The sequence below is a fragment of the Podarcis melisellensis genome (genome assembly GCF_964234715.1).
Source record: "Podarcis melisellensis genome assembly, chromosome: 6".
NCBI lineage: Eukaryota > Metazoa > Chordata > Lepidosauria > Squamata > Lacertidae > Podarcis > Podarcis melisellensis.
In genome coordinates this window covers 86634737-86651286 of record NC_138538.1, presented here as the reverse complement: position 1 = coordinate 86651286, position 16550 = coordinate 86634737, and the positions used below count along the sequence as shown (strand labels likewise).

At 45.2% G+C, this 16550-nt stretch overlaps 1 protein-coding gene across 4 annotated transcripts in view; it reads left to right on the top strand.

Moving 5' to 3' along the window:
• Nucleotides 1-16550, top strand: part of HMCN1 (hemicentin 1) — a 301360-nt gene that overhangs the window by 155913 nt on the left and 128897 nt on the right. For all 4 annotated transcript variants that reach the window (XR_014169289.1, XM_081914788.1, XM_081914789.1 and 1 more), the window contains 6 exons: nucleotides 1304-1412; nucleotides 4763-4932; nucleotides 5621-5775; nucleotides 7842-7965; nucleotides 10690-10791; nucleotides 14031-14207. Coding sequence is in view for 3 of the 4 variants with exons in the window: in XM_081914788.1 (XP_081770914.1) it covers nucleotides 1304-1412; nucleotides 4763-4932; nucleotides 5621-5775; nucleotides 7842-7965; nucleotides 10690-10791; nucleotides 14031-14207 (837 nt within the window). In the remaining variant the exon portion in view is untranslated. The remainder of the gene's footprint in view (nucleotides 1-1303; nucleotides 1413-4762; nucleotides 4933-5620; nucleotides 5776-7841; nucleotides 7966-10689; nucleotides 10792-14030; nucleotides 14208-16550) is intronic.

Genomic DNA, 16550 nt, shown 5'->3' with positions numbered 1-16550 from the left:
GGCACCAGGATAGGACTGTTTTTTTTAATGTGATTTATTATTATTACTATTATTATTTATTACTTTTATCCCACCCATCTGGCCGGTCCTCCCCAGCCACTCTGGGCGGCTCACGACGGAATATTAAAAACACAATAAAACTTCCCTAAACAGGGCTGCCTTCAGATGTCATCTAAAAGTCGGATAATTGTTTATTTCCTTGACATCTGATGGGAGGGCGTTCCACAGGGCGGGAGCCACTACCAAGATGGCCTTCTGCCTGGTTCCCTTGTAACCTCACTTCTTGCAGTGAGGGAACCACCAGAAGGCCCTCGGAGCTGGACCTCAGTGTCCGGGCCAAATGATGGAGGTAGAGACACTTCTTCAGGTATACTGGGCCAAGGACGTTTAGGGCTTTCAAGGTCAACACCAACACTTTGAATTGTATTTGGTAACATACTGGGAGCCAATGTAGGTCTTTCAGGTCTGGTGTTATATGGTCTCTAGGGATGCAGGTGGCGCTGCGATCTAAACCACTGAGCCTCTTGGGCTTGCCGATCAGAAGGTTGGCGGTTCGAATCTTCACAATGGGGTGAGCTCCTGTTGCTCTGTCCCAGCTCCTGCCAACCTAGCAGTTTGAAAGTACGTCAGTGCAAGTAGATAAACAGTTATCACTGTGGCAGGAAGGTATAGGGCATTTCTGTGCACTCTGGTTTCTGTCACAGTGTCCCATTGCACCAGAAGCAGTTTAGTCCTGCTGGCCACATGACCCAGAAAGCTGTCTGCAGACAAATGCTGGCTCCTTCGGCCTGAAAGCAAGATGAGCGCTGTAACCCCATAGTCGCCTTTGACTAGACGTAACCATCCAGGGGTCCTTTACCTATAAAGGCTCTATATTAAATTTGTAATGGACTGTCCCTCTCCATTTGTGTGACGTATGGATTTTGTTGTTGATGGGGAACAATAGACAGTACTGGGAGATTTAGCAACTTCTCATTAACATGTTTCTTTAAACCAAACCTTCATTTAACAATGGTTTCGTTGTCTAAAGTTCAGTGGCATGTTTCATTACAGCACTATGCACCACTTGCAGGGTTTGGGGTTGGTGGACTGATGCTGCCTGGAAATTTGTGCTGATTTTCATGCTTCTGTGCTAGCAAAAAATTGCTGTAAAAAGGATAAGCTCTAAACCATCTCTTGTCCAATGAAATTTTGAATCGTCCAAGAAAGGATGGACCATGAAATAGTATTTTAAATCATTTTAAAAAATAAATAAATTCTGACAGTACTTTTATTTGTGCCTTTGGGTTTGCTGCCTTTCCAGTGCCACCAAGTATGGAAGGGGAGAATGAATCTACAGATTATATTGTGATTCTCCACAGCTCCCTGGAGCTGGACTGCCCGGTAACAGGAACGCCTCTGCCAACCATCACGTAAGAAGCTATTGTTCAATGCAAAAAGAGAGATAAAGGAACAGAATAAAAAAAAATCCATGACTTGTGTCAGCTTTTGGTTGGAAGAGCAAAGAAAAGGACGTAGTTTAGCAAAGGTTAACAAAGTTCTAGAAAAGGAAGTAGTAGACCTTTATTACCTTTCCCATGGTATAGTTGCTGTCTTCCTTTGGTGGAACTATAATTTTCTGATGCATTATTACTCATTTTGCACACAACTGGGCTGGCTAAGATAAATCCATCCATCCATAATTTCAGGAGTCAAGTCACAGATCTGACTTCAACTCCTAAAACCTCAGGATGCCATGTTTTCTGTAGTTGCTCGGTTGTCTCTCTTGCCTGCCAGGACATTTTTCTAGCTTTTGTGAAGCTGACGAATATCTTGGGCACCTCTGCTTTTTAAAAAGTTTGATCTTTCATTCCTGGTTCCCATCCCCTGTCATTTTTTTCATGGCCTAGAAAGCAAACAGTGAAAGAGAGATTAGGATTAACATGCAGAAAGAAAACAAAACAAAGCCTTATTGTTGTTGTTTAGTCGTTTAGTCGTGTCCGACTCTTCATGACCCCATGGACCAGAGCACGCCAGGCACTCCTGTCTTCCACTGCCTCCCTCAGTTTGGTCAAACTCATGCTGATAGCTTCGAGAACACTGTCCAACCATCTCGTTCTCTGTTGTCCCCTTCTCCTTGTACCCTCCATCTTTCCCAACATCAGGGTCTTTTCCAGGGAGTCTTCTCTTCTAATGAGGTGACCATAGTATTGGAGCCTCAGCTTCAGGATCTGTCCTTCCAGTGAGCACTCAGGGCTGATTTCCTTCAGAATGGATAGGTTTGATCTTCTTGCAGTCCATGGGACTCTCAAGAGTCTCCTCCAGCACCATAATTCAAAAGCATCAATTCTTTGGCGATCAGCCTTCTTTATGGTCCAGCTCTCGCTTCCATACATCACTACTGGGAAAACCATGGCTTTTACTATACGGACCTCTGTTGGCAAGGTGATGTCTCTGGATTATATGCTAATCCAAAGCATTGTTTTGTCTATAACCATGAGGCAGAGGTCCGTGGAGTCTTTGGTCAGGTGCCAATTACTTATGGAATGTTTCAGGGACCATTGGGAAAGGCTCTTTGGGTATGAATGCCATAGAATCATAGAATGGTAGAGTTGGAAGGGACGACAAGGATTAGCTAATCCAACCCCCTGCAATGCTGGAACTTTTGTGCCCAATGTAGGACTCAAATCCACAACCCTGCGATTAAGAGTCTTATGTTCTACCGATGTGGTTCACATTGAACCTTTAGAGTGCAATGAGTATCATTCATTCCCAAGATTCCAGTGTCCATTCACTGTTTTCTTTCTTTCTTTCTTTCTTTCTTTCTTTCTTTCTTTCTTTCTTTCTTTCTTTCTTTCTTTCTTTCTAAAAAGATATTTATTGAAGTTCCAAAAGTTATACAAAAAAAGTAATAAAAAACAAAACACAAACACAAAAAATGACAAATATAAAAAACAAAATACAAAACTAAAAACTATTTAAAAACAAGTAAAGTTTCATTCCCTTATTTTCTTATAACTTACTTCCCCGACCTCCTCATACCTCCCCTTTTTGTATTCCAATTTCTAATTATTAATTCAACAAATCCTCTCCCTTAATTTTCATATAATTTTCAACCTTTATTTTCTTTTTACTTAATCATTACAGCTGAAAACCACTTAATTTCTAAACCAACATCATTCTAACATTCATTAATTTTGTAATATTTCCCAAGATAGTCCTTAAATTTCTTCCAATCTTCTTCCATCGTCTCTCTTCCCTGGTCTCGGATTCTGCCAGTCATTTCTGCCAGTCCCATATAGTCTATCACCTTCATCTGGCATTCTTCCAAAGTGGGTAGATCTTGTGTCTTCCAGTACTTTGCGATGAGTATTCTTGCTGCTGTTGCTGCATACATAAAGAATGTTCTGTCCTTCTTTGGCACCAATTGGCCGACCATGCCCAGGAGAAAGGCCTCTGGTTTCTTCACATTCACTGTTTTCTTCCCTTCCATTGTTTACCTTCCTACAAGAATCCACTTTCCTTCTTTTTCTCTGTTCCTGGTTTCCCATGAATGCAACGGTTTCCCATGCTTTACCTGGCCGATACAACTTGTGTTAGCGTAAGGAAGAGAAGCTAATAGATGTGTGCATCAAGATCAAACATGTACTATGGATGGCCATATATACATTTCGAAATGGAGAGCATTCTCTCTAGTTCAGAGTATTTGAGGTCAGTGGCCAAGATGGAAGCTGGAGAACTTGGAAAATCTGGAGCCCAGAGCTTGGAGTTCACTGGGCAAGTCAGAGAGCGGACTCCTTCAACTTCTACAGGCTTGGCCAATGCAGAAATTCTTCACAGAACTCTAGCCCAATGGTTGCCATTAATTTGATTTGAACTGATTTTATAATGAATTGGTTTTAGAATTTTGTATTACTTTACTGTTGTTAGCCGCTCTGAGCCCGGCTTTGGCTGGGGAGGGCGGGATATAAATTTGTTGTTGTTGTTTAGTTGTTTAGTCGTGTCTAACTCTTCATGACCCTATGGACCAGAGCACGCCAGGCACTCCTGTCTTCCACTGCCTCCCGCAGTTTGGTCAAACTCATGTTAGTCGCTTAGAGAACACTGTCCAACCTTCTTGTCCTCTGTTGTTCCCTTCTCCTTGTGCCCTCCATCTTTCCCAACATCAGGGTCTTTTCCAGGGAGTCTTCTCTTCTCATGAGGTGGCCAAAGTATTGGAGCCTTAGCTTCACGATTTGTCCTTTCAGTGAGCACTCAGGGATATAAATAAATAAATTATTATTATTATTATTATTATTATTATTATTATTATTATTATTATTATTTTATTTGCCAGTCTCAAAGACAGAGGTAGCATGCCCATACAGTGGTACCTCGGGTTACATACGCTTCAGGTTACATACTCCGCTACTGCAGAAATAGTGCTTCAGGTAAAGAACTTCAGTTTAAGAACTTTGCTTCAGGATAAGAACAGAAATAGTGCTCTGGCGGCGCAGCAGCAGCAGGAGGCCCCATTAGCTAAAGTGGTGCTTCAGGTTAAGAACAGTTAAGTATGGACCTCCGGAACGAATTAAGTACTTAACCCGAGGTACCACTGTATTCTCTTAGGCAGCAGGAGGGTTAGGAGACCTGAACAAACACAATCCACAGTAGTTCACTGGGTGAAGTGTCAGACTCTGAATGAAGCTGAGCCTCCGTAGCCTGTGTTAGTTTGTGAATACTTTCGCAGGTATCTTACGATCCCCTAGCTTATACAAATGAGACCTGCTTTTTAATCCACCAGGTGGTTGAAAAATGGCCAGCCTATCGAAGGGGGAATCGGATATAAGATCTTACTAAACGGACGCAAGCTTCTCATCTCGCGGACTGAAGTCTCGGATACTGGCCATTACCAGTGCGTAGCAACAAACAAGGCAGGCGAAAACAAAAAGGAATTTGATGTGACGGTGCATGGTGCGTTGTTTCTCCAGGAAAGAAAATTGGGGGTGGGGTGGGGGGAGAGGGATTGTCTTTGAATATATTTCCTTTTCTAACAGCCTTAAATGTGTTGCGGTTTCGCTCAATGTATAGCACCAGAATTTCAGGATTCTAAATTGCCTTATGCTGCTCACAAGAGAAGTACAGTGGTACCTCAGGTTACATACGCTTCAAGTTACATACGCTTCAGGTTACACATTCCGCTAACCCAGAAATAGTGCTTCAGGTTAAGAACTTTGCTTCAGGATAAGAACAGAAATCGGGCTCTGGCAGCGTGGCAGCAGCAGGAGTCCCCATTAGCTAAAGTGGTGCTTCAGGTTAAGAACAGACCTCCGGAACGAATTAAATACTTAACCTAAGGTATCACTGTACAGGGGAAGGCATTTACTTTTGTAGCAGTCTTTGTTTACCTGTCTAGTTCCAAGTCTTGCTCTAGATCGTATGGAATGGGATGGTGAGAATCAACACATTGCTGCCTTTTTAGCAGGGGAATTAAATAGCCAATTGCCATTTTCAGTGATAGCTGAATGTTTATTGAATATTCCAATGAATATTGGAAGAATTTAAAAGAGATCCTTTCCTACTGTCTTGATAACTGTGTGCAGGTTTATAGCAGCTGGGTTGTGTTGCTCCTGCATAACACTCTGTGTTGATTTTTTTGTAGTTCCTCCAACAATAAAATCGACTGGGCTCCCTGAGAGATCTGTAGTGATACACAAACCAGTAACCTTGCAGTGCATTGCCAATGGCATACCCATCCCTTCAATCACTTGGTTGAAAGACAGTCGGCCTGTAAATACAGCGAGAGCAAATATCCGGGTACGTATCACAATTTCAATAATCCACAGCATTAAATGATTGCCACGCCAGTTTCCAGGAGAACAGAGGCACCCAATGAGCAAGGTGGTTGCACATAATTTTGTTGGTGCAGGAACGTATAAACTTTTGTGTTGCACCCTCATCATTCAGCCCAGACACTGAGGTCCAGGTCTGAGGGCCTTCTGGTGGTTCCCTCACTGTGAGAAGTGAGGTTACAGGGAACCAGACAGAGGGCCTTCTCGGTAGTGGCACCCGCCCTGTGGAACGCCCTCCCGTCACATGTAAAAGAAATAGGTAGCTATCTTATTTTTAAAAGACATCTGAAGGCAGCCCTGTTTAGGGAAGTTTTTAATATTTAATGCTGTATTGTTTTTAACACTCGATTGGGAGCCGCCCAGAGTGGCTGGGGAAACTCAGCCAGATGGGCGGGGTATAAATATTATTATTACTATTATTATTATTATTATTTATTGGATTCTTCAGCAGAACGGTGCAGGGGGTGGAGAATATTGTTCTGATATTGTGCTGCTTTATCAGCGCAAGTTTTTTAGACCCTTCAGATTCACAGTTTCCCATTCGCCCTCCCAGCTCCTGGCCTTTCCAGAGGTTTAAAAATGGAACATCATCAACATTAGCATCCCAAGTGGTGGGGCAGGTCCATGGAGCCACCGGCCCATCACCAGGGTCACTGCCTGGGCAGAGATAGGGCAAAGCAACAAAGCAACAGCAGGTTCATGGGACTTCACAGGCGCACTAACAGGAATGCCTGGTTGGTCAGCAGTGTTTCTGTGCAGCCCTGAACTTGCCATGGTAGCAGGAACCCCAGAGAGACAAGAGAGTGACTGAAGATAAAGTCCCTACTGGAAAAGAATGGCAGATGAAGTTGATGGACTATGCTAAAATGGCTAAAATGACCGGAAGAGTCAGAAATCGGGAAGACCAAAATTTTAACAAGGAATGGGGGGAATTGATAACCTACCTTAAAGACGATTGTAAACATTAAAATCGTTAGTAGGGTTGGAATAACATTTGTAGTTTAATGGTGAATTTTGGACACAATGGAGATGTAAAATATTTGGATTATCATAAAAGATGCAGGAGGAAAGGATTAACAGTACGACCCACAAAGGGGAGGATGAAAGTCCAGGAGATTTCTTGGAATCTTGTTTTTATGATTTATGTTTGATATATCTCCGTAAAATTTTAATTTGAAAAACCAAATAAATAGACTTTGTAATTGGCAAGAGAGCGACTCTGTTGTGCCACACACACTGCTACTGCTCATTGCTATAATTTAAATGTGAAACCTGCTTCCCAGTGTACCTTAGTTCTGTTTAATATGCCAATAGCTTAAACCCCCCAGGCTTTTTTTTCCTAGGTCAATTGAAATGAAGGGAGGGGAAGCAGAGCTCTGCAGTGGATAAGAAGAAGAAAGAATCACAAAGTGGAATGTTGTTTTTGGTAATCCTCATAATGGGACGCAGGTGGCGCTGTGGGTTAAACCACAGAGCCTAGGACTTGCCAATCAGAAGGTCGGTGGTTCGAATCCCCACGACGGGGTGAGCTCCCATTGCTCGGTCCCTGCTCCTGCCAACCTAGCAGTTCGAAAGCACGTCAAAGTGCAAGTAGATAAATAGGTACCTCTCTGGCGGGAAGGTAAACGGCGTTTCTGTGCGCTGCCCTGCTTCGCCAGAAGCGGCTTAGTCACATGACCCAGAAGCTGTATGCTGGCTCCCTCGGCCAATAAAGCGAGATGTGGACCTAATGGTCAGGGGTCACTTTACCTTTACCTAATCCTCATAACAGGCCAAGATTAGAAAACAAGCACACAAAAGAATGCCTTGATCATTTACCTAAGACCAAGCATGCAAATGAATTGCACTTATTCTTTATGCATGATTTATTCCAGCTGCTGAACTGGAACTTTAGCAGTGGGATTTTGGATTTTTAAATCCAGAAGTAAGCACCTTGAATATAATTGTCATTTGGAAGGAGAGCTGATAATATGCATATCCAATTGGAAATCTCTGTGGATGCTTGTTTTTTCTTTTCCCATTCTGGAGCAGCTGGAGTCCTCTGGACGCATCCTGCAGATCGCCAAGGCTTTGATGGAAGATGCTGGGAGATACACCTGTGTGGCAACAAATGCAGCTGGCGAAGCCCAACAACATGTCCGACTGCATGTGTATGGTAATGGTTTTCCCAACATGGAACATAGCCTATTGATTATGCTAGGTCCACACATGCATGCTCCACATACATTCTTCTGCTCAGCTCTTGTTGTTTTGCAAGCGTTTTAGGTGTTTGTGATAGCATCTAGCAGCTCCCGACATTTTTATGACACACCCTTTCCTTCTTGTCATCTATGCAAGCGTTCGTTTTTCAGAGGAGTCCCCAGTATTGTGATTCGAGGACCTGTCCCCCGCTTGGGAATAATAAAAACACGTGGACACGGCATATTAGGTTAATGGGCAAGAAAAGGCCACAACTTTATTGATTACAGCAGTGTTCCCCAACCTTGGGCCTCCAGCTGTTTTTGGACTACAATTCCCATCATCCTTGACCACTGGCCTTGCTAGCGAGGGATGATGGGAGTTGTAGTCCAAAAACAGCTGGAGGCCCAAGGTTGGGGAACACTGGATTACAGCATGTGAGAGGTATTGGCTTAGGCATTGGACAACAGCAAATATTGACTCCACCCACTCGGAGAGGGGTGAGTCTGACGAGGCGTTAACCACCAGTAGGGGGAGCCTGTTGATGCAAATACAATTATAAGCTCCCCCCTGATGTCACTGGGGGTTGTGCCATGGCCCCCCGCCACACAGGGCATCGGACAGGATCCACGACCGCCGGATTCCTTTAACGGAATACCCATAAGTGAAGGGGTAGGCGATGGCCACACCTTCCCCTTCCATACACCAACAACACATTCCAATGCCTAACTGCCAAATACAGTGGTGTCCCGCAAGACGAATGCCTTGCAAGACGGAAAACCCGCTAGACGAAAGGGTTTTCCGTTTGCGAGTTGCTTCGCAAGACGAATTTCCCTATGGGCTTGCTTCGCAAGAAGAAAGCCCATAGGGAAATCTCCGGGGACCTCTTTTAAATGCTGGCGGTGGGGAGCAAAGCCTTTCCCCCCCTCCGGCCTTCAGAAGAGGTCTAGGAAGGCCGGCGGGGGCCGAAAGGCTTTGCTCCCCACCGCCAGCATTTTAAAAGCGGTCCAGGATAGCAGGGAAGCGCTTCCCGCTATCCCGGACGGCTTTTGAAGGCAGACGGGGGGGGGGGAGCAAAAACTTTCGCCCCCCGCCGGCCTTCAGAAGAGGTCCTGGACCTCTTCTGAAGGCCGGCAGGGGGCGAAAGTCTTTGCTCCCCCCCGCCTGCCTTCCCGGGGGCTTTAAAATCGCCCCGGGACAGCGGAGAAGTCCTCCGCTGTCCAGGGGCGATTTTAAAATGCTGGCGGGCGGCAGCAAAGTCCTCTGCTGTCCCGGGGTTTTTTAAAATGCTGGGGGTGGGAAGAAAAGCCCTTGTCCCCCCCCCCCAGCCTTCAGAAGAGGTCGTGGGACAGACTGTCCCCGGACCTGGTCTGAAGGCGGTTTCCATAGGAACGCATTGATTGATTTTCAATGCATTCCTATGGGAAACCGTTCTTCGCAAGACGGAAAACTCGCAAGACGAAAAAACTTGCGGAACAAATTAATTTCGTCTTGCGAGGCACCACTGTACCGAGAACGTTGTGACGATTGCTACGAGGTAGGCGAAAAAAACCAAGAGGCTGGTGCCAATTTGCCAGTTGGAAAAAACTCCTACCAGGCCCCCTGGGCAACCAGGGCAACCAACCATAGGTCCATAGCAAGGTCAAGCGAACACCTATGCACTAAAGGGAGTGGTGGGTGGGTGAAAACGGCAACGGAATGGGGAGAAGAGCTGGCGCGGCCGCATTTGAGCGGCTAAACCACGCCCCCCGAGCGTCCACCTGATTGGGCACCCTTCTGGGAGGCGTGGCGGCAAGGGAGTTTTGCCCATCACCAGGGGTGACTTCCACAGATACCCTCAAATGGGGTGCCAGGGCGTTGATGACTGTGCACTGGGGAAGGCAGGCTGGGGACTAACTCGAGAGGGGCCTGTGATTTGTGGGGAACTGTAACATCCAGGAGGCAAGAGTCGGAAGCAGCAGAAGCTTCAGAGCTGGAGGGTGGAGCACAGGATGGGTTGGAAGAAGAGGAGGCAGGTCAGGCAAGTGAAGGGACAGCTGCTTCCCCACCTTCTCCTGCATCACTCTCTCCCATAACTAGGAGGGGACTGAAAAGGGATGAGCAGAGGATGTTCCCATTGAGGCATAGTCTCCGGTCGCAAGTGCACAGCCCATTGGGGGAAGGTACATAATCTGGTCGTCTCCATAGAGCATGGGCCTGATGCTAGGTTGGTGTGTGTAGCTATCAAGAGCTGTAGAAGCTACCGTAAGTGGTATCTTTAACAATAAACAGTTTATCTGCCGTGTGCATTCCCTTGACATGGGAACAGATGTGCTTAGGGATGGCAGAAGGGAATTATAAATACCACACATCCTTTCCGTTCTCACATCATCTACATTCCTTGAACCGTGTTCCCTCTGTTTGTGTGGTGTGAGGTACCACAACACCTGAAACATCCCAGAGAAGAAGGGAAAAACCAGTTGGGTCTCTCCATGTTCTGGTTTAAGAAATATGTGTGCCTCTTCTACATGAGGCCCGGAGGGTGTCAGCACGAGAACGGGCCTTCTCTGTATTGCCTTCCCAATTGTGGAATGCTCTCCCCATGGAGCCTTCATTATATATGTTGATAATGTCACAGAAACTGGATAAGCACAGAAGAAAGCCTTCATATATGTGAGATTGAACGACCAAGATGATAATCTTTTCATCCTTTTCTTCCCAGAACCACCCAGTTTGAAGGATGCAGGAAAGATGATAAACGAGACTGTGGTTTTGAACAATCCAATACAGCTGGAGTGCAAAGCATCTGGAAATCCTTTGCCAGGTAGATACACACTCAGAAGTTATTGCTCGTAATTAAAAAAAAAAATTAAATTGGGTGAGCGGGAGGAGAGTTGCCATATTTCAGGATTCACCTTACCCTAAAGTAGCTCCATGAAACATAATGGGATTTCTCTTCCAGTAGATGTTTTGTGTAGCTCATGTGCTGCAAACCCATCTGTGTTGTCTTGGGTGGGATTCAACTAAGTTGTTGCAGGCACAAAACAAGGTCCATTTGTGCAACAAACGTCCTTCCCTGCATCCTCTAAATCTCCTCTGCAGGATTGGGGAAACCCCAGAACAGTTTAAAGGGGGGGTGGAACAGGGGGAAACCCCCTTGCACGAGTGACCCTTGTATCCTGCATTCATACCCCTCTTAGCGCAATGCTGAATCCCATCAAGCGTTTGTTGCGGTAACATTTCTGGTACTGGTTTGGCTGAGTTGCCAGGAATGTACAGAATGTTCACAAACACTCCATGTGCTTGGAAAGCAAAGGGTTTGCCATTCAGTGTTCCTCGGAAAATGGGCAGAAGTAGTTTAGGGACACGGGTGGCGCTGTGGGTTAAACCACAGAGCCTAGGACTTGCCGATCAGAAGGTCGGCGGTTCGAATCCCCGCGACAGGGTGAGCTCCCGTTGCTCGGTCCCAGCTCCTGCCCACCTAGCAGTTCGAAAGCACGTCAAAGTGCAAGTAGATAAATAGGTACCGCTCCGGCGGGAAGGTAAACGGCGTTTCAGTGCGCTGGTCTGGTTTGCCAGAAGCGGCTTAGTCATGTTGGCCACATGACCTGGAAGCTGTACACTGGCTCCCTCGGCCAATAAAGCGAGATGAGCGCCACAACCCCAGAGTCAGTCATGACTGGACCTAATGGTCAGGGGTCCCTTGACCTTTACCTAGTTTTGCGAGGCTGCCAGAGGGCTGGGAAGGTGTAGATATTGCGTGTTGCATTAAGTGTCTGCATCGACTGAGGTGTTTCGGCCATGCATGGATAGATGGTGCAATCGGCTTCCCCTCAGAGCGTCCTCGTTGCTACGAATTGGGGATGGGTCTTGCTCATTATCCGGAGCATTCTTTTAAAGTTGCTGTCTACTTCTCTGCGACAAAAAGAGCCTTCGGGGTGGATTTGCTGACTAACCACATGACATGTACAAGGCTGCTTCTGACATTGCGAAATCGGATGCAGAGACTCCAGGAGTGAGGCTGAAGAAAGAAATTGGCTGCTTTTGAAGCGGCTCCCTTGATTGCCTTGGCAGAGGCGACATTCTGGACTGAATTTGCCTTGGGGCTGGCTCTGCTTTTGCTGGCTCCTGCTTCCTTTATCATTCCTTCTCACCCCGTAAATGTAGAAACAGATTTTCAGGATGAGCTTGTTTACATATGTATGTGTGTCGCTGGATCACTCAACACTTGGCCATTTGTGAACTGGCCTTGGGCCCATCCGGACTGATGCTTTCCTGCGGGTATGTGCAGGCGCATGTCGTCGACACATGAATAGTGCATTTGAAGTGGGTTTCTGCTGGATTGTCCACACGGCACCCTGTTTGTTGTGGGAGATTGCAACCACATTTTAATTCCACCCATTCCATTGTCAGTGCTCCTATTGTTTTTAAGTCCCCCACTTCTCTTTGCAATGACAAACCTAGACAAAAGCACAGACATCACCTTGCCAACAAAGGTCCGTATAGTTAAAGCTATGGTTTTCTCAGTAGTGATGTATGGAAGTGAGAGCTGGATCATAAAGAAGGCTGGTTGCCAAAGAATTGATGTTTTTGAATTATCGTCTAGAGGAGACTCTTGAGAATCCCATGGGCTGCAAGAAGATCAAACCTATCCATTCTGAAGGAAATCAGCCCTGAGTGCTCACTGGAAGAACAGATCGTGAAGCTGAGGCTCCAATACTTTGGCCACCTCATGAGAAGAGAAGACTCCCTGGAAAAGACCCTGATGTTGGGAAAGATGGAGGGCACAGGGAGAAGGGGATGACAGACGACGAGATGGTTGGACAGTGTTCTCGAAGCTGCGAACATGAGTTTGACCAAACTGCAGGAGGCAGTGGAAGACAGGGGTGCCTGGCGTGCTCTGGTCCATGGGGTCACAAAGAGTCGGACACGACTAAACAACAACAACAACTTCTCTTTGAGCAAAACTTAGATGTGCTTTGATGCCATGCCACCATATTTCCATGTGTGCATTTTTATGTTTAGTATCTATGAAATTTCAGGTGCTTTATAACTGCCAAATAAAAAACCCTAAGTCGTGTGGCTGTTGTAGGGATGTTATTCCAAAGCATATTGTTACAGGGGTGGGGGATAAGCAAGTGACCAGTGAGGAGAACAATAACAGGCCACAGAGACTGCTTGAATACGCAACCTGATGGGCAGTTATTGGGCAGTAGCCCTCTAACACATCCTTTTAGCTCAAGGGTTTCCGCTGGGGTGCAACAGGACTTTCTCTCCTTTCTTTTGCCCTGCACCCTCTCCAAATCTGTACCAGAAGGTTGGAAGGAGCCCCTATAATAGATTTAGGGGGCATGGGGGGGGGGGACGTTCCATTGCACAAGTAGAAATCCTAGTGTTGATGGGACCATGACTTAGTGTTGCTTCAGATATAGCCCTGTGGCCTAATTAGGGCTGGGTTTTCAACACTGTGATAAACACCAGCTAAACATTCTGATATGCCATATTTTACAATGTCTGAAATAAGGATGGATCTAGGTAGAGGCGTTGGCTGACTTCACGATTTTTCCTGTATCGCGATTTTTGCTGGCGCCTGCTCTCGTGATCTGAGTCAGCAGAGTTAACAGGAGCTGCAGGAATCGAGAGAAGCGTTGGCTGGCTTGACCAGTTTTCCAACACTGGGATTTTTACATAGCACGCACTCACACGCACATCATGATTTTGCCAGGTCAAAAATTATTAAACCGAGATCACAATATGGACTTCAAACTGGTCGATATATTGCCCAGCCCTAGTCCTAACACTGAGCTTGTTTGCATTTCAAAAGTGAGAAGGAATGCCTTGATTTTTTCCCCACCCGCCCACTGCCTTTGCTTTTCCGCATTTGCCATCTGAGATGGAGGCACTCAAAGCGTCTGTTTTACATTTGTGCATGAGTGGCATTTGAACATAACAGGTAGTTGCCTTTCCTCGCCCCTTCCAAGGAGGTTTGGAGTTTTAGATAAATTCAGAGCAGCGAGTTCTAGACCCCTCTCACCAACCTCTTTTACTTAATTCCCTCTGCAGTCATCACGTGGTACAAAGATAACCACCCTCTCACCAACACTGCCAGCGTCAGCTTCTTGAACAGAGGGCAGGTTTTGCAGATTGATGGCGCCCACATCTCCGACACTGGCGTTTATAAATGCGTTGTGGCGAATGCAGCAGGAACAGCTGAGCTGTTCTACAACCTCCAGGTTCACGGTAAATATTTCTTCTTGTAAAAGAAGGACTGCTCGAGGGGAGAAACACCTCTCCGCATTTCATCTGCTCTTTTCATGTTTTATTTTGTGCACTTAATAGCTTCCAGGTGCTCGTTAAAATCGTTTCTCAGGAGAAAACTCAGGGAAGATTTAGTCCAGAGCTCAGTTCTGTAGCACCGGCAAAACCTAAAAATGGGAGAACACTCCGTTCTGAAGTGTTTCCTCGACAGAACTGTGCAGTGTAGTCGTGTCTGGAAGACAGATCTCAATGCTGCCATTTCAGCAAACTGAAGTGTTTATTTCATTGTTGCTAGTCTTTCACTCAAGCAGCCGTCAACCTTTTCAGACCCTTGAGACACCTTTAACCACTTCCAACAACAATGTTGTGTGTTTTTTTTATAAAAAAAATCCATTGTTTTCTTATAGTCTGGCCAAATCAGATGCAACTACAGAACACAGGTTTTTACTTGGGTCCAAAAAATTCATACAGGTTTAAATGCACAAGCCAAGGTGTTTGTTCTTCCCTTTGTGTGCTAAGAGAGAGAATTTAAATTTATGTTCTCCTTGGTTTCCTTGCCACAATCTTTGTGTGTATGGGGAATACAAATCCTGGTTTGTCTTGGTCATTGCTCAGCCCCTTTACCCTTGTTATCAAGCCTCTTTCTTTACCAAAAAATGTATTACAGATGTACCTTGGAAGTCGAACGGAATCTGTTCCAGAAGTCCGTTTGACTTCCAAAATGTTTGACTTCCAAGGCACACCTTTCAGTTGGCTGCAGGAGCATCCTGCAATCGGAAGCTGCGCCGGACATTCGGCTTCTTAAAACCATTCGAAAACCGGAACAATCACTTCCGGTTTCCGATCATTCAAGAGCTGAAACATTCAAGTTTACAGGCGTTCAGTTTCTGAGATTCCACTGTAATTTGCCGCACTTGTTACTTTACCATGCAAAAATATTGCACAATCATGAAAAAACATTTATATGAGGATGGTTATTACTACTGCTACTACTAGACATGTCTGTCCTGTCCTCCCATGAATCAGGCTGGCATAGAACGCTTTTAATATCAGAAAATCATATTAATATCAGAAAATGAAAGCTTGGATTAAAGTTCAATAGCAGTGTAGCAGCAGAGGACGTGACCACAGAGAATATGGGCCTATTAACACCATCAGACACTTAGCAAGGCAAAAGACCACCAGAGCAAAAAATGTCTTCTCCTGTCGGCAAAAGCTAGGAAGAAAGTTTTTTCAAAATACAAAAAACCCCAAACTGATTAGCTGTCAATCAAACGAGTAATGCTTGTACAGTAATAATGACAACAATAATTTATTACTTATACTCCACCCATTCAACTGGGTTTCCCCAGCCACTCTGGGCAGCTTCCAACGTAATATATAAAAACACAGTAAAACATACATTAAAAGCTTCGTGATACAGGGCTGCCTTCAGAAGTTGTCAGCTACTATGCTACTTCCGCAGGATTAGTGCTATATCATTCTTGTGATTGTTATTTCTTTGCTCCTAAAGCACTAATGGAAAGTCACTCTTAAAACCAGCCCCATTAGACAGCTATTCTTGCATATGTTTGATTGGTTGTTTGAGAGATGGGCTTGCAAATGCACTACTAAAATTTGGCATGTTGGCTTGTCAGAGTCAGATTCTCCCTCTGAGCTAAACAGAAACTGTGTTCAGTTGCTTTTAATATTAATTGATTTATAATGACTTGGGAGCAGCACATTTCCTTTTCAGCTGCTGTGGCCCAAGACACAGCCAACAGCCGTTAACTCCACCCAACTATTAATTGCAAGAAATGTTTGGCGCCAGAGATATTATATAGCAGTGGTGTCCAAACTTTTTTCAAAGAGGGCCAGATTTGATGAAGTGAAGGGCCATGAGGGCCGACCAAAGTTGTTAACCTTTTCTTAGGATTGAAGTTGTTGAGCTTTGAAATATACTCAGAGTCTAGAGTGGATTTCATGCTCTTTATTCAGCTAATAGTGGTGAGGAGGAATGAAAGTTTCCCCAAAGTATTTGTTTTATATACATTATTTACACAATGGGCTGCACATGATTGGCTAATTCCGGAATTCTCCTGTAGGCCAATCAGGTTGTGGATTCACTTCCATCTGGAGCTGGATTGGGTGGCTTCTGCAGACCAATCATACTGCTGCATTGTTCTAGGACCAATCAGACTGCTGCATTTTGGATCCTATTGTTCTAGGACCAATCAGTCTGCTGCATTTTGGATCCTATTCAACTCAGTACATAACAAGCTTTTTTAAGGGTTGAAGTTCTTGAACTTTTTTAAGGATTTTACCCCAGGAAATAAACTGCCACGG